This window comes from Drosophila teissieri, chromosome 3L, assembly GCF_016746235.2.
Source record: "Drosophila teissieri strain GT53w chromosome 3L, Prin_Dtei_1.1, whole genome shotgun sequence".
Taxonomy (NCBI): Eukaryota; Metazoa; Arthropoda; class Insecta; order Diptera; family Drosophilidae; genus Drosophila; species Drosophila teissieri.
Genome location: NC_053031.1, coordinates 19,510,084 through 19,531,555, shown reverse-complemented (window position 1 = coordinate 19,531,555; position 21,472 = coordinate 19,510,084). Strand labels below are relative to the sequence as shown.

Genomic DNA, 21,472 nt, shown 5'->3' with positions numbered 1-21,472 from the left:
GGACTGGATATGCGCAGACTTCCTCGTCCAGTTCGCCGCGAATTATGAAATGCTTGGCCATAAAAACCGAGGCCTCGCCAAAACAAAAGTGGTGCGACCGACCCACACCACACTTGAAAATCAAGATGTTTTCCGCATCCCCTGTCCAACTGTCCAACTGATCAATTGCAGTCATTTACCAGCCCGACTCAAACTGTTTGGACTGCCTACGCCTTCGGACGGACAAATGTCTGGCATCAGCATTTTAATTGACCACACGACACGCAGAAATCGCCATTTGCATGCGTTTGCTTCTTGGCTGGGAGGAAATGGGGAGACCTTTCGAATCCGCCGGGGATGATCCCTATCGCATCCCATGAGAGCCTGCAAAGTGAAAGGAATCATCATGAGCTTGCATATTTATTGCACTCGTACTCGTCTTTATTTATTTATCATAGCTGTAAATGGCTTCAACTTCGACTTGGGCCCCAGCATCCATCCCATTCGAATATTGCATAAACACTTTCGGGCCCAAGTGAAAAGTAAAAGTACTCGGTCTGCTTCCTTTTTCGGCGCCACTTTTTAAGGTCACCGAGTATTTCACTTTAATTGGGGTCGAGATGATAACTGATATTAGTTATTAAGGCGGCGTTAGACGATAATGGGATAGTCGTGAGGTTTTTCAAAACACCTTTGTCGATCGTAGAGCGATGTTAGGCTGTGATTCATTATGATATAGCTAAATATATCTATCTTTGTACCATCATATCATAGGTACCATTTGTTACCTATTTATATTTACATATTGCGATTATAATTGTCTATATATATATTTCTAACAACCTTTTGATACAACTTTCCGACATCTTCCAGAGCACGATGACATCAACACCCTGCACGGCACCTTCCAATATCTGAAGAGCACTGGCCAGGTAAGCGCAGTTCCATAAAGCTGGCATATCCTGCATTTTATAGTACCACATCGCCGTAAACATTGCTGCATACATTATTGGTGGTTCATAAAGCGAAAAGTGAAACCATCGATGAAAGTCCATCAACGGTAGCTTCAGCTCCTTGGTGATTGATATTGCATTTGGCCTACAGCATTCAGCATTTAGCATACAGCATTTAGCATTTGCCTGCCCAGAAAACCTCATCAGTTGACTAGCTATCTCTCTCTCTCTCTGTCTCGATCATGCGCTGTCTTTGTCGCACTCATTGTGTCTGGCGAGGATCGCACAATATATGTAGCTTTCTCCTGTTGAGAACTCACCCACCCACATACATACAACACAAACAACACCCCACACACACACTAGAATTAAACAGTTTAGCCAATTAGCGATCTGGTAGACTATCAGCTATCCCTATACCTACAACTATACCTGTTCCGATCCTAGTTAGCTCTACACTGTCCTATTCAGAATCTATCCTAACACTAACCAAACTACGCAAACCACACTTCGACTCTGTCTTCGAATTTTGTCAGTGCAGTCCTATTATTTTTTTTTGTGCCTGTTTTTGGCTGACTCGCTAGCTAGTTGCGACATAGAGCGATAGAAAATCGATTTATAAAGATTAAATAGTAAAGGTAAGTGTTCGTTGCGGGGAGGATTAATATTTATGCCCACATACCCAGCTGTGCTGGAGCAACTTTTTGCGAAATTTCTAAGATGATGGGATGCCTCCAGGTGCCTTGTTTGTTGCTTGAGTAAATTGAACAAAAAATAAATAAAAACGCAAACCGCTTAAAGACTATTTTTAAAAAGTTTACATGTTGTCCTACTTGTGTTTGACTCGTTTATGTGCGTGTAACTCTGTGTCTGTGCTCCCAACACCAAGCAACCTGCCGCCTGAAAACTACTCCAACTAGCACTCCCAACTTTTGCAATCCGGCAGCTCAAACACCTGACCACCGCCCAGCTGAACAACACCCCTCGCGCCCAAGTAGACACGCTGTTCTTCAATCGGGTCACAAAGTCTGGCAGCGAAAAGATGATGGAGTTGCTCAAGATCCTGGGCAAGCGGCTTAATTTCGAGGCGCGTCGCGATGTCGAGGGATTCTACGAAGTGGTCATTATGCACGACGCCTACGCAAAAAACTTTATCCGCACCGAAGTATTCAACAGCTCCAAAGCCAGTAGCTACACGAAGCACGTGGCCTTCCTGGACTTCGACCAACTGGACGAACCCTGGCCCATATACATCAATTTGGTTCGAGATCCCGTCGAGCGGCTGGTCAGCTGGTTCTACTATGTCCGCGCACCCTGGCATTTAGCCGAGAGAAAGGAAATGTACGGGGATGCCATCGTTCTGCCCAGCATAGATTGGCTCAAGAAGGACTTTAACCGCTGCATCGAGGAACGCGATCCCGAGTGTGTGTACGAGCAAATGGAATTGGGCAACCTGGGAGATCATAGGCGACAGTCACTGTATCTCTGCGGTCAGAACATGGCGGTGTGCATGTGAGTAGTCGTTCTAGAGATGGGGTGGAGGCTATAAGAGAGGTTGTTCGATAAGTGGGAATTACAAGTGATATAAATTTAAAGTTAAAAACTTCAAAAATATTTCGGAACTGTTCCAGCCCAGCCTAAATCACGTTCGTTGAGGAAAAAGGCAAGGATTCTCTATTGATCCAAGTCAAAGGTGCGAATTTCATAACTAGTTTATGTTTCGTTTCACATTTTTCGGAAATCTTCGAGGCTTTTAATTCATAGAAGATCCAAGCTAAGTTTCTTTCAAAACGTTCTCCACATTTTGATCAACCACTCCTTTGGCTAAAACCCCACCCACAATCTCAGGAAGTAAGACCGAGAACTGAGTGAACCCAACCAACTGCAGGCCCTTCAACTCCCACGAGGCCATGCAGCGGGCCAAGAAGAATGTGGAGGAGCACTACGCAGTGGTGGGAACCTGGGAGGATACGAACACCACGCTGTCGGTACTAGAGGGTTACATCCCACGATTCTTCAATGGGGCCAAGGACGAATACTACGCTTTAAGGAAAAGTTTGGGAAACGTAAACAGGAATACCTACAGACCCCGTATCAGTGACAAGGCGAGGGCCGTACTCAGCCAAAACCTCACCCGGGAAATCGAGTTGTATCAGTTTATCAGGCACCGACTGTACAAGCAGTATATAGCCCTACAGCTGGAAAAAGATCCCAAGCTGCGGGACTTGTAGGAATTTAGTCACTAAGGGTTCGTTGAAGAGTAATAAAACTATGCTAACTTTCGTTCTGCTTCGATCTTTTCGATCTTTCCGGTATAATTCTAACCCTTGGTGAACTTGCGATTGGGCTAGCTTCGGTAAATTTCGCACAGATTTAGTCTTACACAGCCTATCATCCATGCAGAAGGTCGGATATAATGTACACGATCGCCGGAGCAGCGAGGAGGAGCTGCGAGGTCCAACAGGACATGGACACCATCATGATCACCACTCGCACCACCATCATGTGCATCACCAGGAAAAGACCGATGGTCACAATCACAAGGCGGCCCATGACAAACAACTAGCTGTTCCCGACAACAAGCACAAGGAGGATGAGGTGCACTACGAAGACGACGAGGATGAAGTCGAGGAAGACGACGATGACTTGGCTAATGCTGTGGGAACCAGTGACGACGAAGGCTTTAACTTCAAAGCCGATCTCCTGAATAACACCAAGTACGCCGAGGTGGACTTTGTCTTCTTCAATCGAGTGCCGAAAGTGGGCAGTCAATCGCTGATGGAACTGATGGCTCGCCTGGGCAAGATCAATGGCTTTACCCACGCTCGGAATAAGGGCAGTGCCCACGAAACCGTCTTGATGAATAAGCAGCGGCAGAATGATCTCGTAGCCGATCTCCTGACCCGACCAAAGCCCCATATATATAGCCAGCACATAGCCTACATAAACTTCACCCGCTTCCACTTGCCCAAGCCCATTTATATCAACCTGATCCGCGACCCGATCGATCGGATCATAAGCTGGCACTACTACGTTCGGGCTCCGTGGTACTACCGCGACATGCAGGCCAAATTGGGGGAAAAGGCCATTCCCACGCCCTCGGACGAGTTCATGAACCTCGATCTGGACACCTGTGTGCGGAACCACGATCCCCACTGCACGTTCACCCAAATGCAGGTCAAGAACCCGGTGGGCGATCACCGACGACAGACGCTCTTCTTTTGCGGCATGAATCAGAAGCTGTGCATGTAAGTAGGAAGTAGGTAGGGACGCAAGTACGCTCATAACACATAACTTTGGATAGGCCCTTCAACTCGGAGGAGGCCATGCAGAAGGCCAAGCGGACAGTGGAAACGGAGTACGCAGTGGTGGGCACCTGGGAGGATACGAATATAACGCTTTCCGTGTTGGAGGCGTATATACCGCGATTTTTCCGCAATGCCAAAGTGGCCTACTACTGTAAGAGTTTTTTCGATGTAAGCTGAGGATATATCTGAATCCGCCTCATTTTTTCAGTGGGAAAAGACCGATTGTCGCGAGTAAATCGCAACAATGTCACTCGAACCGTCAGCGATGAAACTAAACTCATTCTGAGGAAAAATCTCACCAACGAGATCGAGTTTTACGAGTTTTGCAAACAGCGTTTGTATCTTCAGTATGCCGCCTTAAGTCATGGAAAGCGATTTGGGGAGGATGACTATCTATTGGTGCCGGAACAGCAAAACGAATACAATGAGGAGTATTAGTAAATATAACTTGAATAGGAACAAAGTGATAAGCCAGTATGAAATGTATAAGAAAACTCAGGACTGTTAGAACACATTTTAATAAATGAATCTGAACAATTATAAGTTTGGTCCACACTTTAACTCAACTCTTGACCCACTCGCATTCGCTTTAATCGAAATGATCCGTGTATTTTGTTTTTGCCTTTCTGAAAAGACATTCTGTGTCTAAAATAAGAGCTTTCTGTGTGTCTTCATGTGTGCTGCAAGTATCTGTGGGTCTGCCTGTCGTTGGATGTGTTCTCTACAACTATGTCCTGACCTTTTGCAGCTGTGGCGGTTAAATCCGAAGTTCCTAAATAACACCAAGTTTCACTTTCGCGATATTATCTTCTACAATCGAGTTCCCAAGACGGGCAGTGAAACGCTAACCGAGTTGATGGTTCGACTGGGAAAAAAGAACGACTTTCAGAACGAACGGTCTCCGTTTTCGAAACCCACTGGCATATACTGGAATGTGGAGCGACAAAAGGAGGAAGCCAGGCACATCCTGGATTTACAGGAGCAACCAGCCTTCGTCTATGTAGAGCACATGATGTACATGAATATCCGCCCGTTTCACTTACCCCAACCAATCTACATTAACATGGTAGGAGGAAAAATCTGACCCCAGGTGGTTCACTCATAAAAACCTTGATTTATCAGATTCGAGACCCCGTAGAACGAGTGATCAGCTGGTTCTACTATAGACGCACTCCCTGGAACTCCGTTAAAATGTACGAGGTGACGAAACAGTTTCAGAATCGCACCTTCTACACCAAGAACTTTGAGGAGTGCGTCCTAACTCACGATCTGGAATGTCGGTATGACTACGGACTTATGTTCAAGGACGATTTCTCCGATCACAAGCGTCAGAGCCTGTTCTTCTGCGGACACTCCCCCATTTGCGAGTAGGTAGTTTGATATCCGGGTAATCCGCAGTCCTAATGGTAAGGTTTCTCCACCCAAGACCCTTCAATACCCCGGCGGCCATTGCGAGGGCCAAACAGAATGTAGAGCGAGATTTCTCAGTGGTTGGTTCCTGGGAGGACACGAATGTCACTTTGACAGTGCTCGAGCACTATATACCCCGATTCTTCAAAGGCAGCATGGAGCTGTACTATGGTAACGACCCTTAAAGCTTCCTTTCTTTGAGGTGCTTCATTCTGCATTCCCATAGAACCCGAAACCGGCCTGGCCTTCCAGAGGGAGAATATCAACCACTGGAAGCCGAAAGTAAGCGAGCGCATCAAGCAAATAATGCGGGCTAACTTCACTCAAGAATATGAATTTTACTATTTTTGCAAGCAGCGCTTGTATCGGCAATACTTTGCAATAAATAAGCACTTGCATTTCTGAGTAGCAGCGTGCTCCTTTCGCTTTTCTATTAACAATTCTGTAGTTTATTTTTTGTCGTCATTGGCTTTGTTCACTTTCTTGGAAGGAAGCGCACTTATTTCTCTCCCCATTTTCAAGCTGGAAAACTTGGACCCTGACCATTTGAATAATACCCCCAAAGCGGAGCGCGATTTTGTATTCTACAATCGCCTGGAAAAGACAGGAAGTCAGTCGATGACGCGACTCATCAAGCAGCTGGGTGATCGTCTTGGGTTTGACACCTACAGAAACATCGTGCGACCCTCGAAGTCAATTACCGAATCCGAGGAGGACGAGAATGACCTGGTGGAGCAGCTCTTTGAACTGGGAGAACACGCGGTCTACGTGGAGCACGCCAATTGGGTCAACTTCACGAAGCACGAGAGTCCTCGTCCCATCTACATCAACATGATTCGCCATCCCATTCAGAAGGTGATTAGTGCCTACTACTACCAGCGCCATCCACTGATCTTCGCCCAGAGTTTGATGCGGAATCCCAATAAGCCAATGCAGAGCAAGAAATTCTTTGACACCACCTTCAATGATTGCGTCAGGAATCGGGTGCGCCCGTATTGTGTTTTCGACGCCCACAATCCGTTCAACGGCGATTGGAGGAGGTTCTCCCTACATCTTTGTGGGAACTCGGAGATTTGCACGTAGGTCCTAGTCCTCTCAGAACAGAAATCAAACTATTATCCCGTATCCAAGTTGGAAAGGAATAGGCTATATTATCATCTTTAAATGTCAAACTCATGAATTCCTTCTGTGCAATATTGAATGTGCACTTCTAACGTGCCTTCATTTAAAAGAACATATACCTATTTCTTTAAAACTTGGTCGTTGATTAGATAGGTATTCGGAGTGTTGTAGCATATAAGGTCTTCTCATTCAGGCATTTCAACTCGGAAACTACCACGCAAATCGCCAAAATGAATGTGGAACGGGAGTACGCCGTTGTGGGTAGTTGGGAGGACACAAATGTGACATTGGCTGTGTTAGAAGCCTACATACCGCGGTATTTTACCGATGCCACAAAAGTCTACTACAGTATGTCAATCCCTTCGATTCAGGAGAACTCGGCTAACGTTAAACTTCCTATTCTAGACAAGACTGAGAATTTTACTATAAACACGGTTTCGCATGACACTCATCTGGATAAGGATGTGGAGGAGTATCTGAAGAGCAGTTTCTCCTTCGAGATCGAGCTATATCTGTTTATCAAGCAGCGACTCTACAAACAGTATATAGCAGTGCACAAAAACGGACTTTAGTCGAATTAGTATTAAGAACCACAAGGCTTATAAAAATCAAATGAATACAATGATTTATACACCTAAGTTCCAACTCGAGTCCTTTTCCCCTTCTTTCGCTACTAATCATTTCGGATGGCTTGGTTGCTTGAATTCACTCTCCACTCTGCCACCCATATCAGAAATTAATTCAGGGGTGACCAACGACCTTTGCAGATCCTCGAGCTAAGCCCTGATAAGCTGAACAATACCCCCAAGGCCGAGATTGACGTGTTGTTTTTCAATCGGGTGCCAAAGACCGGAAGTATGCAGCTGATTGAGCTTATGAGGCAACTGGGGAAGGTCCATGATTACGAGGTGGAAAAGGATCCCCAAAACGGAGGCGTCATTCCCCTCCTTGAGACCGCCGAGCAGAGTGACATGATCGATAATATTGTTAACCTCGAGGACGGCACCGTGTTCGCCAGCCACGTGAATTTCCTAAACTTCACCAAGCACGAGCAGCCCAGACCCATTTACGTCAACATGGTTCGGGATCCCGTGGAGAGGGTTATCAGCTGGTACTACTACATCCGAGCTCCGTGGGTCTTTGTTCCCGGAAGAAGGCGCAACAATCGCGAAATGCCCAACCCCAAATGGGTTAACACCGAATTCGAGCAGTGCGTCACCAGTGGCGAAAAGGTGTGCACCTACATCGAGAATTCTCTACTGGAACATGTGGGCGATCATCGGCGACAAACCTTGTTCTTCTGCGGCCACAATGAGTTCCAGTGCACGTGAGTTAGGGTTGCATAGCCTCATTTTCTCTCAGTGATCCCTCGAACCCCTCTGTAGACCTTTCAATGCCCGTCTGCCCCTGCAATTGGCCAAAATGAATGTGGAACGGGAGTACTCAGTGGTGGGAACTTGGGAGCACACGAACGAAACCCTTGCCGTATTAGAGGCTTACGTGCCGCGCTATTTCGCAGATGCCTCCAAAATGTATTACTGTAAGTCTCGGAGGGAATTATATTGCGGGAGGAAAATAAGATCAAGAAATACTTGGTAATCAGCGTATATCCGTATATCCACTAGATTCTTGATTTTGGACATTTTCTCTTCTTAACATCCTTTAAAAGGGGACAGATTTGTGAAAAATATTTATATTACAGCCGGCTTACATTCAGATAAGCAAAATGTTAACCCAATGAAGCCGCATATTCCGAAGGATATTTTAGACATGGTTCGTCGGAATTTCACTCGTGAAATTGAATTTTATCAGTTTTGTCGCCAGCGGTTGCACAAACAGTACTTGGCCCTCAAGCTGAACGATCTCAAGCGAGTGGACAAGTCGTTGGCCAGGTTAAGCGAGGCCAAGGAAATGGCCATCAACAACTAGTCTACTTAGATATATTACAAAATAAATCAATAAAGATGAGAGGATAAACAATCTCAGAATCTTATCTCGCTTTATTTTCTTGGGTCTTTATCGTTTATTTCTATATTATTCAGAAAGTCGAGAATTTGTTTTATTGCAAACTGATTCAAAGCATTTAAAGACCTTCTCTTCATCTAAACTATCGCTTTATAACCAACCCAAAAATGCTTAGATATAAGTCCTTTCTCTTCGATCCTTCGCACACTACGGAATATCCTTTTAATCGCTTGAAAATCGGGCAGAATGAAAAAGGTCGCTGCTTACTAACCAGGATTAGAAGCCCCCCATGATATAGAATACCTATCATCTTTAGCTTCAACACCTGAGCGCAAATCGCCTCAACAACACAAAAAACGCGGAGATCGATGTGCTGTTTTTTAATCGCGCCGCCAAGGTCGGAAGTGAATCCATGCTGGAGCTCTTTATGGCGCTGGAAAAGTACAACGACGAGCTAGTACTGGAAAAACATGGTCTCCACACCAAATCCGTTCGACAAATGGACAAAAAGCAAAGACGTGAGTCCGCCGAATTCGTTGCCGATCTGGAGGAGGGCACCATGTACATTGAGCACATCAATTGGCTTGACTTCGATGAATTCGACCTGCCCAAACCCATTTACATGAATTTGGTGCGCGACCCGGTGGAGAGGGTCATAAGTTGGTTCTTCTACGCTCGGAGTTCCTACAAGAATGCCATCGAGTACCGAAAGAGGCCCAATCAAAAAATAAAGCCCGAGTCCTGGTATAAGAAGAACTTCAATGATTGTGTACGGAGTGGAGACCCCGAGTGCCAGTATGTGCCCCACACGGTCAAGGACACGATTGCCAATTTCAAGAGGCAATCCTTATTTTACTGCGGTCATCACGATGATTGCCTGTAAGTAGATAGGCTTTATAAGGTTTCCCCAACACCGCGGGCTAAGCTAATAGTGATCTTTTAGACCCTTTAACTCACCAACTGCCGTGCAAATGGCGAAGGAGCACGTGGAAAGAGATTATGCTGTTGTGGGCAGCTGGGAGGACACGAATATAACCCTGACCGTTCTCGAGAACTATATTCCTCGCTTCTTTCGCGGTGCGAAGCTCATGTATGAAAGTAGGTCCCTTATCCAATTTCCAATCCTGCGAATTTATATTGTATTCTCAATTCCCAAAACAGTGCATAATAACAAGATCACCAATCGCAACAAGAATAAACGCAAGCCGTTTATAGAGCCCGAGGTCAAGGATATGATTCGCAAGAACTTTACTAACGAGTACGAGTTTTACTACTTCTGCAAGCAGCGTTTGTACAAACAGTATTTGGCACTCAATCTGAAGGAGTTGGAGGTGCATGGTCTTTTGAACTAGTTGAGTTGCAGCCCGACATTAGATTATAGTAGGTGATATATTGCGAACAAATCTTCACATTCAATAAACAGTAGTCAGTAAACCCGTAGACTAGACCCACACATTATTTACACCTTGAACCCATATCTGTGTCTTATCGTTTGTTGTGTGACTTAAACCCCACCCACGAAGCTTCTAAAACCCTTATCCCATACCCCCTCCCCAAACAGTTAGGTAGCCTAACACCTAGCCAACTGAACAATACAGCCAAGGCCGAAATGGATCGCCTGTTTTTCACGAGATGCGCGAAAGTGGGCAGCGAGTCGCTCGCGGAGTTTATGGAGCATCTGCAGGATATTAACAACTTCCAAGTGGATAAGTATGGAATGAACAAGAAATCGAAAAGGCAACTGAAACCACTGGCTCAGGCTGCGACTGCTGGTTATATCTATAACTTGGACGACGGATCCGTCTACATAGAGCACATCCCGTGGATCGATTTCAACGACTACAATCTACCCAAGCCCATCTTTATCAACCTGGTTCGAGATCCAGTGGAGCGCATGATAAGCTGGTACTACTACGTCAGGAACTCCTACAGGAATGCCATTTTCTACCGCCACAATCCCCTGGCTCCTCTTAAGCCCACGGCCTGGTTCAAGAAGAGCTATAACGACTGCGTGAGGAGTGGTGACCCCGAATGCCAGTATGTTCCACTGGCAGTTCGCGATGTGGAGGGAAACTTCAAGAGACAGTCAATATTCTTCTGCGGTCACGATCAGGACTGTTTGTGAGTGCTGTAGAAGCAATCCATTGCGTTGTCAAGAGTAGTTCTCCTAATCGTAACCCTTTCCAGACCCTTCAATTCTCCCCTGGCTGTTCAGATAGCTAAGCGTAGGGTCGAAACGGAATACGCAGTGGTGGGAACTTGGGAAGAGACCAACATAACTCTAACTGTTTTGGAGCACTATATACCGCGTTATTTCGCTAGAGCTAAAATGATCTTTCACAGTAAGACCCCAATCAAGGATAACACAGACCTGCGATTTTAAGAAGTTCCTTTCCAGTGTATCAAAAGTCCCTACAGAATCGCAATCGCAACAACAGAAAGCCGCACGTGGATGCAGATGTCAGGGCCATGGTCAGGCGGAATTTCACCCATGAATACGACTTTTACTACTTCTGCAAACAGCGTCTTTATATGCAGTACATAGCCCTTAAACGAACGGAATTGGAACGGATGAATTTCCCCTAAATTCGTAGACTGAACTTAGTTTTTGACATAGTTTTTCTGTAGCTCGTTAATAAAGTACTCAATAGAAATGTTACTAACATGTAGAAATCATTTAGGCATTTTGTGCGAAAACCTAAGACCATCCCATCTATATAAATCGCAGCTTGCTTCGCTGAGCAGTGAGAAGCTGAACAACACTCGGCACTCTAAGCTGGAGGTGATCTTCTTCAATCGCGGAGCCAAAGTCGGAAGTGAAGCTTTGATGGAACTCACTCAAACCATGGCTCCCTTTAATAACATGACAGTGGTTACCCAAGGTCCATTGGCTATTAATTCCCGCACCCGATCCCCTAAAGAGCAAATGATACAGGCACTTTGGGTGACCGAATTGGAGCCAGGGACCATATACATAGAACATTGCAATTGGTTGGATTTCCATAGATATCAGCTACTAAGACCCATCTACATCAACTTGGTTCGCGATCCCGTGGAGCGGATGATCAGTTGGTATTACTACGTGCGAAGTGGATATCGCAATGCCATCCACCATCGACGATTTCCCAACGCAACAATTATGTCGGAGAAGTGGTTCAAAAAGAGTTACAACGATTGTGTTCGCAGTGGTGACCCCGAGTGTCAGTACGTGCCTGGAAGTATTAAAGAGTCGGTGGGTAATTATAAAAGACAAACCCTGTTCTTCTGCGGACACAACAGAGAGTGTTTGTAAGTTGATTTCGAAAAAGTAGTTTTTGGTAATGAAAGGTGATGCAGAGAGAGTACTTTTCAGACCCTTCGACTCTCAACGCGCCATTCAGCTGGCCAAATTGCACGTGGAGCGCGATTATGCAGTGGTAGGAACTTGGGAGGAGACAAACATAACACTTACGGTACTCGAAGCGTACATACCACGATTCTTCAAGGGAGTCAGGAATATCTTTGAGTGTAGGTTGCATGACGAGTTGTTTGAGATTGTTTTAAGGACTACTTGAACACTTTTGGGTCTGCCTGCTCCTGGGAAAATCATCCGTCTTAGTTAGTTACACCATTTACACTCCGCTCTCATCTCACTCATCTGTGTTTTGTCTCGGCCGTTTAATGCATGTAATGCCCACAAAACCCCTGAACTTCCCAGCTCGGACGGGTGACCCTCATGAATCTGAACAACACTCGATTCGCGGGCTCTGATATTGTGATCTTCAATCGACCAACCCGAGTAGACAGCGAGCAAATGGTTCCACTTTTCAGGCAACTGGCCGCCATGAACGACATAAATGTGGTTCTCAACGGACCTGTAAGAACGATGAATAGAACTCGAACTGAAAAGGAGCAACTAATCGAATCGGAGTGGGCCAATGAACTGGAGAGTGGATCGGTCTATATGGCACACTCCAATTGGTTGGACTTCAAAAGCTTCGGATTCAAGAAACCCATCTATATTTCGCTCGTCAAGGATCCGATAGACCGGATGATCACAGATTTCTATAAGCGAAGGTCTTGGGTGAAGAGAGCTATATATAGGCGCATGTATCCTGGCCGTCGGGAGCGACCCGACGAGTGGTACCAACAGAGTTTCAATGAGTGTGTGAGAAGTAGAAGTCCTGAGTGTGTCTTCGTCCAGCATGCCGTTGCAGATCCTATTCAGGACTTTAGAAGGCAGTCCCTTTACTTTTGCGGCAATGAAGCCGATTGCCTGTGAGTAATCTGACACTTCGTTGACATATCCTTAAAGTATACTCCTACATAGACCCTTTAATTCCCACCTTGCTATGCAAGTAGCGAAACGAAGAGTGGAGAAAGAATATTCCGTGGTGGGCACATGGGAAGAGAGGAATATAACCCTTACTGTGCTGGAGAAATACGTTCCCCGATTCTTCAATCACGCCCGATTTCTATATAAGTGTAGGTACTCCCAGGGGCTTGACTCAAAGTGTTCAGGTATCAGCGAGAAGGCATCGCGAGTCATGCAATTATCTCTTTCAGTGCACAGCAAAAGCATTCGCAATCGGAATCGCAATAATCGCAAGCCCCGCATAGATGCAGATGTCAGGGAGATGGTAAGACGGAACTTTACCAACGAATATGAGTTCTACTACTTCTGCAAGCAGCGTTTGTATAAGCAATATTTGGCCCTTCAACTCGAGAATAATCTTCACTAAATATTCTTGATCACAATACACCAGATTAGGAAACTAAACTGCTATATTATTTAAATTACATTAGTTAAGTGAAAAGTGACTCCATATGAACAGGAATAAAAAATCTTTTGGGGGATTCTCCTCAAAAAATTATTGTTTCGAATTGAGGTTCATTATTCGTACTCCATATGAACAGGAATACAAAATCTTTTGGGGGACTCTCCTCAAAAACTGATTCTTTCGAATTAAGGTTTATTATTTGTACAGGGCCTCAAAATCAAGTTCTCTGTAATTCTGATTTTTAAAGTCCCATTTGGACCGAGTACATTTACGTAGTCCCAAATGCATATCAAACACCAAAGATCTGAAGGTAAATTGGATGAATCATGCAAATTACACGCTACTTACCTAGATTTCATTTCTTATAACTATTTAAAACTCTACCAGATGTCCTCCCTTAACGTGCGGGATCTGAATAATACCCGCAAGGCACAAATGGAGCTGGTATTTTTCAATCGGGTGCCCAAGGTGGGAAGTCAGACGTTCATGGAGCTCCTCCGTCGACTTTCCGAGCGCAATAATTTTCAGTTCCACCGCGATGCAGTCCAGAAGGTGGAGACAATCCGCTTAGCCGAGGATCAGCAACAGGAAATGGCCGAGGTGATCAGCGAGCTTCCGGAACCCTCGGTCTTCATCAAGCATGTGTGCTTCACCAACTTTACCAAATTCAACCTCCCAAGGCCAATTTACCTAAATGTGGTTCGCGATCCCGTGGAGCGGGTGATCAGTTGGTTCTACTACGTGAGGGCTCCGTGGTACTTCGTGGAGCGCAAAGCTGCTTTCCCGGACCTACCGTTGCCCCATCCCGCTTGGCTTAAAAAGGATTTCGAAACATGTGTCCTCAATGGCGATCAGGAGTGCACCTATACCCAAGGAGTTACCGTAGAGGGAATCGGCGATCATCGCAGGCAGAGCCTATTCTTCTGCGGACACGACTACGAATGCACGTAAGTCTATAAACTTCTTTCTTCAACTAGTTATATTTTAACTAATAAGTGGTTTCTATACAACTTCTAGACCCTTTAACACTGTGGGAGCCCTGGAACGAGCCAAATTTGCCGTAGAACAGCAGTACGCGGTTGTTGGAGTGCTGGAGGACCTGAACACCACGCTGTCTGTACTTGAAAAATATGTACCACGGTTCTTTGAGGGCGTCCGAGATATTTATGCAAGTAAGTTAATAGAGCTTGTCAAGGGAAATTCAACAACATTGAAACCAGAATCAGATGAAATTAGAATACATCCCTTAATAGCTTTAGGATTTCAAAAAACTGCCTTGTTCAATGCATTTGTATTCTTTTCATGATACAATGTAGTACAATGCTGAAATAAACAAACAGACTGCGCGCCCAAAGACTTAAGTAATCAAAGCTATAAAGCCACTTGTGATTTATACAATGTTGTAACACTTCCCATTGATGGCTTTCTGTGAACTTTGCAAAATTGAGCTACAAAATCTTTATGAGACACATTCCTAACTCATGTATTTCTTTGAAATTCCCCTTTCAGCCAGCGCAGAGTACTTGACGAAGATAAACAAGAACAACTTCAAGCCGCCGGTCAGCGAGCATGTAAAGGATATAGTGCGTCGGAACTTCACGAACGAGATAGAGTTCTATCAATTCTGCCGCCAGAGACTCCACAAACAATATCTGGCCGCTCACTTACCACAGCGGATTATCACAGACTCAGCACATTTGCCAGGCCTGATTGGCAATTGAACGGTGCTCTTTACAAATCACGAACAAATGTAGCAACAAATATGATAAACAAAAACGTACTCGAACCTGTAGTCAGCTAAGTTCCCATTATTGTTTTCTCTTGTGTATATTTCAAAGCGGTTATCAAAAATATGACAAATGCATCTTATATTTATATAGATTAGTAAGTACCTTATTTTATAAAGACCTGAGTTTGAATTGTGATGTCTTCAAGTGAACTGTTGAAATTTTTGTTTTAGTATTTTAGCTTTAAGTCGATTATGATAAACACTGTATAAACTAATAAATGAATATTTTAAGAACACACGTCTTTCCACTGATTTTAACTGTAAGTGGACACAAGAAATAAAAATAAAAACATTTAATAACTAAAAAAATCAACGACTTGTATCAGGCTATGCTGGATAACAAAATGTGAATGGCATTAAGAGTGGTCGCACTACGAACGCAACCGTTGAGTACTTTTACATAATTTCATGAAATATAGTTTATTAAATATAAGAACACGATGCGAAAGAAAACAATAACATACGTTTGGTTGACGACTTTAACTTGAACTATTCTCTGGTTCATGTTTCTACTCTAACTTAAAGCACTTGCTGACTATCGTCGGGCTTATACATGGAGTAATTGGACGCTTCTTGCTGAAATAAAAAGAATTAACTAATGATCTTTATTTATCAAAGTGAGACATGTATACCGCTTATTGCCAAAGAAAGCGAAAGCCTCTGCGCATTTCATAAGCTCCCAAGGTCCAGGTATAATCCTGTGCACCCGTATTATACCCGTTTCGGAACAATCGTTGCTTGAGACTTCTCTAATTCGTTGGGGTTCCCTTACATATCTCGATTTAGGATCCTTTTGAATTGCATTCCAAACATAATCGTCGCTCAATTCCAGCCACTGTTTATCCTTTGAGCGAATGTTTAATAGTTCCGGAGCCATACGTTGTACTGCATTGGCAAAAATAGCATCCACGGCGCAAGTTAGCGGATATTGATAGGCCTTTATGTGGAGGAGCGATCGCGCCTCGAACAAGCGATATACGCGATGATAGTCTGCGTAACGATACTCGATGCGTTGTCCATCAGGTGATATGCGAGCCTGAAGAAATACGTCATTAAAATCCATCTCCGCAGAGTTGAGAACTTGCAGGCGCTTGTTATCACGCCGTAGGTAATCCCATTTATCCACGTCCAACCCGCAGCGCCGATTATGCACAATATCAAAGATGTAGGTATGTCCCAGCATGGGAAACGACAGCGTCTCACTGCATCCCAATATCAAAGCCTTTATCAATTGAACACCTCGTCCACCACCATCGTCTCTCAAGGAGACCAGCTCCTGATTAAGGGCGTCTTTGAAAATTGTATCCACACAGACCATTGCGTTTTCCTCGTGCTACAATAGAAACGAGGATAACAGTTGAGCACCGCAGGAATTGGTAGACGTTACTACAGGTTTACCACATGACTACTTACATCAAATTCATGATGCGTTGCCAACTCCCAAGCATGTGACATTGGCCCGTGTCCAATGTCGTGAAGGAGGGCGGCTATCTCCACCGCCTGACGACACCAATCCGGAAGTTTGGGCTCGTAATGCGAATTGCGTTCGATGGCCCTTAGGTGATCCTGCGCGCTTTTGTAGACTCTGCGACATAAAATTAAAATTAAGATACAATAGTACATAGTACTTCTGTTATAGGTTACCCAAGGCAATGATCGTATCGAGTGTGATCGGCCTTCTTATCGATGGCCCACGGAATGAGACCCAATTGTTTAACATGTTTGAGGCGCTGGAAGAGTGGGTGCTCAACAACCTCTTGGATATGGCTCGGCAGTTCGATTACACCGTGAACCTCATCCTCAATAAGCATCTGAAAGAAATAAACATATAAAACGGTTAAATAAAGTTCAAATTGAAGGAAACTTATTGAAAGAGCCATATCCTATGATTCTTTTTCCTGCACACAGAGAGCCAAATAATTAAAAGCATTCAGTACTCGTTTAACCCTTTGCTTTTTACTGTACACTATAACAATTGAGTACATTATATGTGGGCCGAGGTTGAGATAAACATTTCATTTAGGAACATCTAGGAAGTAAAGTTAGCTGTCACTACTATTGCCACTGCTACCACCGCTGCTTCCTCCACTGCTGGATCCACTGTCGTTGGAGCTCCAATTTATGCACATGGAGACTATAAAGAAACTGAGGCTTATAATGTCCGGAACTAGCCCCATGGCGGCCATAACACATTCCTGTCTCTCAAACTGACCATCGATCATCGGGCGGATGTTTCGGATGAGCGAAACACTACGGAGGATGATGATTTGAAAATGATTTATACAAAGTAGATCGGTCTTACCAATATGGAAGCGTTAGCACTTGCGCTGCTGCATACAAATATATTAAGACAATATTGCTTGCAGCCTTCCTAAAAATGAGTAAGTGAACTATCAACACGTAAATCAAGGCTGCAATAGCCAGCTTTCCATCTTGCGTCAACAAATAAGCGGCATAATTGTTAAATGAGACAACTAAAGCTGCTGTTATCAATGCCACAACCGTTCCGATCTGCAATATTCAGTCTTAAATCAATCCATATTGTTACAAACACTTATTTCTTACGATCACCGGGCTGAGCTCCAAACGAAGGTGTTTCGACCCCTTCAATGGATCTTGACGCGGAACATCGCTTCCCAGAGGGGGTGGCGGAATAAAGTTAGCAGAAATTTTCATTCTTATTAGCCTGTCGACAATGTACGAGTATGTGTTGTGTGTGTATGGACTATATGTTTTAAATCAGTGTATGACTTGAAAAGATGGGCTACTTTAATTTATAAAATTATGTAAAAAATTTAGGGATTGGTTACGATTGGTTCCTAATCTTTGTCAACAATTTCAGCTTTCAAAGCACACAAAATTACGGATTTCCCACTTAGTCACAAGTAGTTGTACGTCCACTTTTAAATTTGCTGTCAAAATGAAACCAACTATTCGCTCGGAATATTAGAAGAACTTCGTTTAAACAGTGTGTTTAATAATAATAATGAGAGAAACGTAAGTTCTTTTGCAGAAAACCTGTTTCAACCACAAACCACTACGTTCTTGGTAACTGCACCTTTATCAACGGTCAAACTAGAACTGAATCTCAATAGTTTGGTACATATAAGCTCTGTCTTCGCCATATCCCACAAATATGACAAATTTTCTAGAACCCGAACTAAATAAAGTTTTTCCAACACTTGTTTCTCTGCCAAAAGGAGTGTGCAGTTTACTCTCCTTTTTTATTTTAAATAATTTTATGTTATTCTAAAACAAGGGCAAACAATGTTATTGGGATTTGAAAAAAATCAAATAGTACAAACTTTTGAATTTGGATAAGTATAAACGATTCCGGATTGCAAGCAATCTATTTTTCCAAACCCTTATTCTTCGCGCTCCTTTTCATTAAATTTCCAAATAAATTGGTTATCGTATGCTTTTGTTTAGAAGAAGGTATATTGAAGAAGGTATACCGCTCAGATTATAAACACGACAACACAAATGGCTCTTCCATCGAAAATTTCAATGTGCCATGGCTTATTAATTCAAGCGTATTTAACTATTTATTTTACACAATGTGAGAGAAAACGACTCTTCAATTGATCTCACGCTATGTGCAAAGTTTAGTAGGTCAAGTGAAATCAGTGCGCTTTTTCTGCCAGTGCAAACAGCTGTCTACGATCAGCTGTCAGCGTTACCTGGCAACCAATAACATAACGGTCAACTCACCGATTGGCGTGGTTGTTGTTGTGCGTGGTGTCCATGCTGCTGCTGTTGTTGCTGTTGAGCAAGCTGGAGCTTCGAGTTTTTGGGTTCAAGAGAAAGGGAAAGGGGAGGGGAGCGCCGTCGCTGCGCGGGGGAGTGAATTACTGCGCTGGCTGACATTCTAATTGGATTCCTGTTTATCGACAATCCGCGTCCGAAGCAAAACCGAAAATGCGAACAGCACGACGTCTTGAAAGCTGTCTTCCCGCCAACTTGTGCGAATATCTTACTTCCGGGGATTTGTTTCACATTTTATAGCGAACTCCGATTCGTCAAGCAAATCGCACGCAACTGTTAATTTGGAGATGGGTGCGCACAGCTGATTGCAGATATCGACCAGGGATGCGGTGAAAGCTGTGCACGAATGGCGCCGATTTCAAACGGCAAAGCTAATCCATTTGTCTTTTTTTAATGGCTAACGTAAAAAAAATAAGTGCTTGTGCCCTTTCTAGATGAGTTTTATTGCCCAATGCCATAGTAAAATTATTTGTAAAGCAAAATCCATATAGAGAACAAAAACAATAAACAAAAGTCTTGATTATTTTATACATTTTTAATATTGCTGAGTTGAAATCAAGAAAAAATAAAAAAAAATGATATAACAATATTTATGAAATGAAATCTATGTATACATATGTGGCACATATGAAAATAAAATAATTAGTTTGTGCAAGTAACAAGTCAGAAGAACGCCACCTATGTGGAGGGCGACGAAACTTGGCTTAAGGGTGTGTGTCCCCGCTTTTTAGATCTCTGCCGAAGCTCATATATCGATTAGATTAGAGTACACGTCCCTAAAATTCAGTATGGCAGCGCCCGACATAATTAGAAATGGATATGGCAGCGCCCTATATTCCTAGGAAACAGGATTGAAATATCCTAGATTCTTAGAAACCAGGATGGCAACATCACGCATCCTAAGGATTTAGGATTGCAGCTGTGGAAGTACTAAAAAATAGTTTTAAATTGCGACCATTTCTAAAATGAAATAATTAATAATAATTTATAAGCCACATATATAAGATAGGTTTCTCATGATTATAGGTTTTCTCTTTTTCTTTAAGAGTTTTTAAAGCTTGTTTAATATTTTCATTTAACATTTAGAGATATATCCTCCGTTTAAGACAAATGGTATTTGTTCGCAGATTTTAAGAATAACCCAAAATAGAATAACAAATAGATATTGCTTTTTAAAAAATATATATAATACAAATTTTAAAATTCATACAATTAAATTCTTGATATACATATATATTTATATATTTTATATTATGAATTATTTTAATTATTTTTTAAAATTTAGAGCGTAAAAAGAAAATAAGCTGCAAAACAAATAAATTTTTCAACAATTCTGATGTGGGTTTATTTCTTTAATTTACAGATAATTTACGGGTAGTTAAAATTAAAAGTGCGAACTTAAGAAAACATCTGCACCTAAGTGCACTAAAAAGCCTTGGAAAAATAAAATGACTTCATACTGTTTTTAAGCTGACTAATTACACACCCGAATTTCAAAATTAAATTGCAGCTAATTAAATGTCATGTGATAATCAAAGCCGATTTAAACCAAATAAAAGGTGGCTCCCATTCTTTCCCCATCAAAATCTGCGGGGATATTTTCTGGGGGGAGGTGGGAGGGCTGGCACGTGGCTCAGTTAGCGTGGAAATTGCTTTTGTTGAGAGCGCCGTCGCACTGAAATGAAAGCGAAAGTTGCCGCTGACCTACAGATGAAAGTAGCACATCGAAGACAAATGTTCAGGAAGAGAGAGGGTAGCATATATGAGCCAAAGAGAATGCATCTTTGTATCTGTATCTGTATCCGTATCTGTAACTGCAGCCCACATACATAAGTCCAATTTCAAATTAAGTTGCATTGCACTTTCTGCGGCCTCTCGTTGAATTTTCCCGGCAGTCAACGCACTTAAAAAACAACAGAGAGCATATCCGATTCGCACTAAGATATGTACATTTGTATCTGTGCCTCAGTTTATGGAGGGTGTGTAAGTGAAATACACAACCCCACACAGGTAAACGAAATATTGCCAGGAACGAAAGCAATTAATAAAACAATGAAACGAAAACAAACATTCGACATACAATTTTGATACGCAAATATAAACAAAAAAGAGGAAATTTCAAAAAAAGCCGGCTCCACACTTGACCGAGTAAAGCGATAAAGAGAACCCATATTGAGAGATATCACTGGGAGAAATAAAGAGCGTAGTCCAAACGCAAACAAATGCTGCACAGTGGTAACTTACTCGATAAGAAAAATGTTTTTACAAATCTATCCTTCATTCTAATCCAAGTGCTTAGCAAAATAAATGTATATTTCTGAAGGCCATATTTTAAAGAAATACTTCTCAGAAACAATTAATATATATTATTTTTTTAATTTTGCACATTTAAAAGCCAATAAATATATTTTGGTTGTCTCC

The 21,472-nt window shown here is 43.0% G+C and overlaps 11 protein-coding genes across 11 annotated transcripts in view; 9 read left to right on the top strand and 2 right to left on the bottom strand.

Annotated features, from left to right (window-relative positions):
- Positions 1-15,557, top strand: part of LOC122618606 (heparan sulfate 2-O-sulfotransferase pipe-like) — a 39,784-nt gene extending 24,227 nt beyond the window's left edge. Inside the window, exons 3-6 of the mRNA XM_043795174.1 lie at positions 853-911; positions 13,885-14,444; positions 14,515-14,669; positions 15,007-15,557. Of these exons, the coding sequence (XP_043651109.1) occupies positions 853-911; positions 13,885-14,444; positions 14,515-14,669; positions 15,007-15,218 (986 nt within the window). The 3' untranslated portion in view covers positions 15,219-15,557. The remainder of the gene's footprint in view (positions 1-852; positions 912-13,884; positions 14,445-14,514; positions 14,670-15,006) is intronic.
- LOC122618608 (heparan sulfate 2-O-sulfotransferase pipe-like) lies at positions 1,975-2,448 on the top strand. Its single transcript, XM_043795177.1, has one exon. The coding sequence runs from the start codon at positions 1,975-1,977 to the stop codon at positions 2,446-2,448; it is 474 nt and encodes a 157-aa protein (XP_043651112.1).
- On the top strand, positions 2,843-4,678 carry LOC122616374 (heparan sulfate 2-O-sulfotransferase pipe-like). Its single transcript, XM_043791810.1, has 4 exons — positions 2,843-3,159; positions 3,320-4,180; positions 4,237-4,391; positions 4,449-4,678. The coding sequence occupies exons 1-4, from the start codon at positions 2,843-2,845 to the stop codon at positions 4,676-4,678; spliced, it is 1,563 nt and encodes a 520-aa protein (XP_043647745.1).
- LOC122616373 (heparan sulfate 2-O-sulfotransferase pipe-like) lies at positions 4,839-6,055 on the top strand. Its single transcript, XM_043791808.1, has 5 exons — positions 4,839-4,847; positions 4,989-5,306; positions 5,363-5,607; positions 5,667-5,821; positions 5,877-6,055. The coding sequence occupies exons 1-5, from the start codon at positions 4,839-4,841 to the stop codon at positions 6,053-6,055; spliced, it is 906 nt and encodes a 301-aa protein (XP_043647743.1).
- On the top strand, positions 6,167-7,344 carry LOC122616371 (heparan sulfate 2-O-sulfotransferase pipe-like; the record flags this gene model as incomplete). Its single annotated transcript, XM_043791806.1, has 3 exons — positions 6,167-6,729; positions 6,966-7,120; positions 7,178-7,344. Coding segments are annotated over 3 exons (885 nt in total), but the record flags the coding sequence as incomplete, so codon positions are not given.
- On the top strand, positions 7,394-8,701 carry LOC122616369 (heparan sulfate 2-O-sulfotransferase pipe-like). Its single transcript, XM_043791804.1, has 4 exons — positions 7,394-7,422; positions 7,518-8,099; positions 8,158-8,312; positions 8,475-8,701. The coding sequence occupies exons 1-4, from the start codon at positions 7,394-7,396 to the stop codon at positions 8,699-8,701; spliced, it is 993 nt and encodes a 330-aa protein (XP_043647739.1).
- LOC122616364 lies at positions 8,984-11,323 on the top strand. Its single transcript, XM_043791796.1, has 7 exons — positions 8,984-8,992; positions 9,054-9,616; positions 9,681-9,835; positions 9,899-10,068; positions 10,299-10,858; positions 10,925-11,079; positions 11,136-11,323. Exons 1-7 carry the CDS (start codon positions 8,984-8,986, stop codon positions 11,321-11,323), a joined length of 1,800 nt encoding a protein of 599 aa, XP_043647731.1.
- LOC122616363 (heparan sulfate 2-O-sulfotransferase pipe-like) lies at positions 11,391-12,291 on the top strand. The gene is made up of 2 exons (XM_043791795.1): positions 11,391-12,025; positions 12,090-12,291. Exons 1-2 carry the CDS (start codon positions 11,391-11,393, stop codon positions 12,289-12,291), a joined length of 837 nt encoding a protein of 278 aa, XP_043647730.1.
- Positions 12,398-13,458, top strand: LOC122616357 (heparan sulfate 2-O-sulfotransferase pipe-like). Its single transcript, XM_043791787.1, has 4 exons — positions 12,398-12,403; positions 12,435-12,994; positions 13,047-13,201; positions 13,283-13,458. Exons 1-4 carry the CDS (start codon positions 12,398-12,400, stop codon positions 13,456-13,458), a joined length of 897 nt encoding a protein of 298 aa, XP_043647722.1.
- Positions 15,558-15,690: 133 nt separating the features above from the next.
- Positions 15,691-19,339, bottom strand: LOC122618605 (deoxynucleoside triphosphate triphosphohydrolase SAMHD1). The gene is made up of 5 exons (XM_043795173.1): positions 18,998-19,339; positions 16,931-17,097; positions 16,700-16,871; positions 15,919-16,619; positions 15,691-15,862 (listed from the first exon to the last, which is right to left on the bottom strand). The coding sequence occupies exons 1-5, from the start codon at positions 19,151-19,153 to the stop codon at positions 15,796-15,798; spliced, it is 1,263 nt and encodes a 420-aa protein (XP_043651108.1). The 5' UTR covers positions 19,154-19,339; the 3' UTR covers positions 15,691-15,795.
- LOC122618607 lies at positions 17,221-18,047 on the bottom strand. The gene is made up of 3 exons (XM_043795176.1): positions 17,852-18,047; positions 17,589-17,797; positions 17,221-17,536 (listed from the first exon to the last, which is right to left on the bottom strand). The coding sequence occupies exons 1-3, from the start codon at positions 17,960-17,962 to the stop codon at positions 17,329-17,331; spliced, it is 528 nt and encodes a 175-aa protein (XP_043651111.1). The 5' UTR covers positions 17,963-18,047; the 3' UTR covers positions 17,221-17,328.
- Positions 19,340-21,472: the final 2,133 nt, after the last annotated feature.

Excerpts from the sequence above, each read along its gene's own strand:
- LOC122616363 (XM_043791795.1), top strand. The coding sequence starts at position 11,391 with ATGTTACTAACATGTAGAAATCATTTAGGCATTTTGTGCGAAAACCTA. Across the intron at positions 12,026-12,089 it reads GGACACAACAGAGAGTGTTT|ACCCTTCGACTCTCAACGCG; the intron begins GTAAGTTGATTT and ends AGTACTTTTCAG.
- LOC122616369 (XM_043791804.1), top strand. The coding sequence starts at position 7,394 with ATGATTTATACACCTAAGTTCCAACTCGA. Across the intron at positions 8,100-8,157 it reads CACAATGAGTTCCAGTGCAC|ACCTTTCAATGCCCGTCTGC; the intron begins GTGAGTTAGGGT and ends ACCCCTCTGTAG. Across the intron at positions 8,313-8,474 it reads TGCCTCCAAAATGTATTACT|CCGGCTTACATTCAGATAAG; the intron begins GTAAGTCTCGGA and ends TTTATATTACAG.
- LOC122618608 (XM_043795177.1), top strand. The coding sequence starts at position 1,975 with ATGATGGAGTTGCTCAAGATCCTGGGCAAGCGGCTTAATTTCGAGGCG.
- LOC122616373 (XM_043791808.1), top strand. Across the intron at positions 5,608-5,666 it reads GGACACTCCCCCATTTGCGA|ACCCTTCAATACCCCGGCGG; the intron begins GTAGGTAGTTTG and ends TCTCCACCCAAG. Across the intron at positions 5,822-5,876 it reads CAGCATGGAGCTGTACTATG|AACCCGAAACCGGCCTGGCC; the intron begins GTAACGACCCTT and ends GCATTCCCATAG.
- LOC122618605 (XM_043795173.1), bottom strand. The coding sequence starts at position 19,153 with ATGTCAGCCAGCGCAGTAATTCACTCCCCCGCGCAGCGACGGCGCTCC. Across the intron at positions 17,098-18,997 it reads AACAACAACCACGCCAATCG|ATGCTTATTGAGGATGAGGT; the intron begins GTGAGTTGACCG and ends TATTTCTTTCAG. Across the intron at positions 16,620-16,699 it reads CAACGCATCATGAATTTGAT|CACGAGGAAAACGCAATGGT; the intron begins GTAAGTAGTCAT and ends TTTCTATTGTAG.
- LOC122616364 (XM_043791796.1), top strand. Across the intron at positions 10,069-10,298 it reads TCAATCTGAAGGAGTTGGAG|TTAGGTAGCCTAACACCTAG; the intron begins GTGCATGGTCTT and ends CTCCCCAAACAG. Across the intron at positions 11,080-11,135 it reads AGCTAAAATGATCTTTCACA|TGTATCAAAAGTCCCTACAG; the intron begins GTAAGACCCCAA and ends GTTCCTTTCCAG.
- LOC122618607 (XM_043795176.1), bottom strand. The coding sequence starts at position 17,962 with ATGAAAATTTCTGCTAACTTTATTCCGCCACCCCCTCTGGGAAGCGAT. Across the intron at positions 17,798-17,851 it reads TGGAGCTCAGCCCGGTGATC|ATCGGAACGGTTGTGGCATT; the intron begins GTAAGAAATAAG and ends TGAATATTGCAG. Across the intron at positions 17,537-17,588 it reads GTGCTAACGCTTCCATATTG|TGTTTCGCTCATCCGAAACA; the intron begins GTAAGACCGATC and ends CATCCTCCGTAG.
- LOC122616357 (XM_043791787.1), top strand. Across the intron at positions 12,995-13,046 it reads GGCAATGAAGCCGATTGCCT|ACCCTTTAATTCCCACCTTG; the intron begins GTGAGTAATCTG and ends ACTCCTACATAG. Across the intron at positions 13,202-13,282 it reads CGCCCGATTTCTATATAAGT|TGCACAGCAAAAGCATTCGC; the intron begins GTAGGTACTCCC and ends TATCTCTTTCAG.
- LOC122616374 (XM_043791810.1), top strand. The coding sequence starts at position 2,843 with ATGCAGCGGGCCAAGAAGAATGTGGAGGAGCACTACGCAGTGGTGGGA. Across the intron at positions 3,160-3,319 it reads GATCCCAAGCTGCGGGACTT|CCTATCATCCATGCAGAAGG; the intron begins GTAGGAATTTAG and ends AGTCTTACACAG. Across the intron at positions 4,392-4,448 it reads TGCCAAAGTGGCCTACTACT|TGGGAAAAGACCGATTGTCG; the intron begins GTAAGAGTTTTT and ends TCATTTTTTCAG.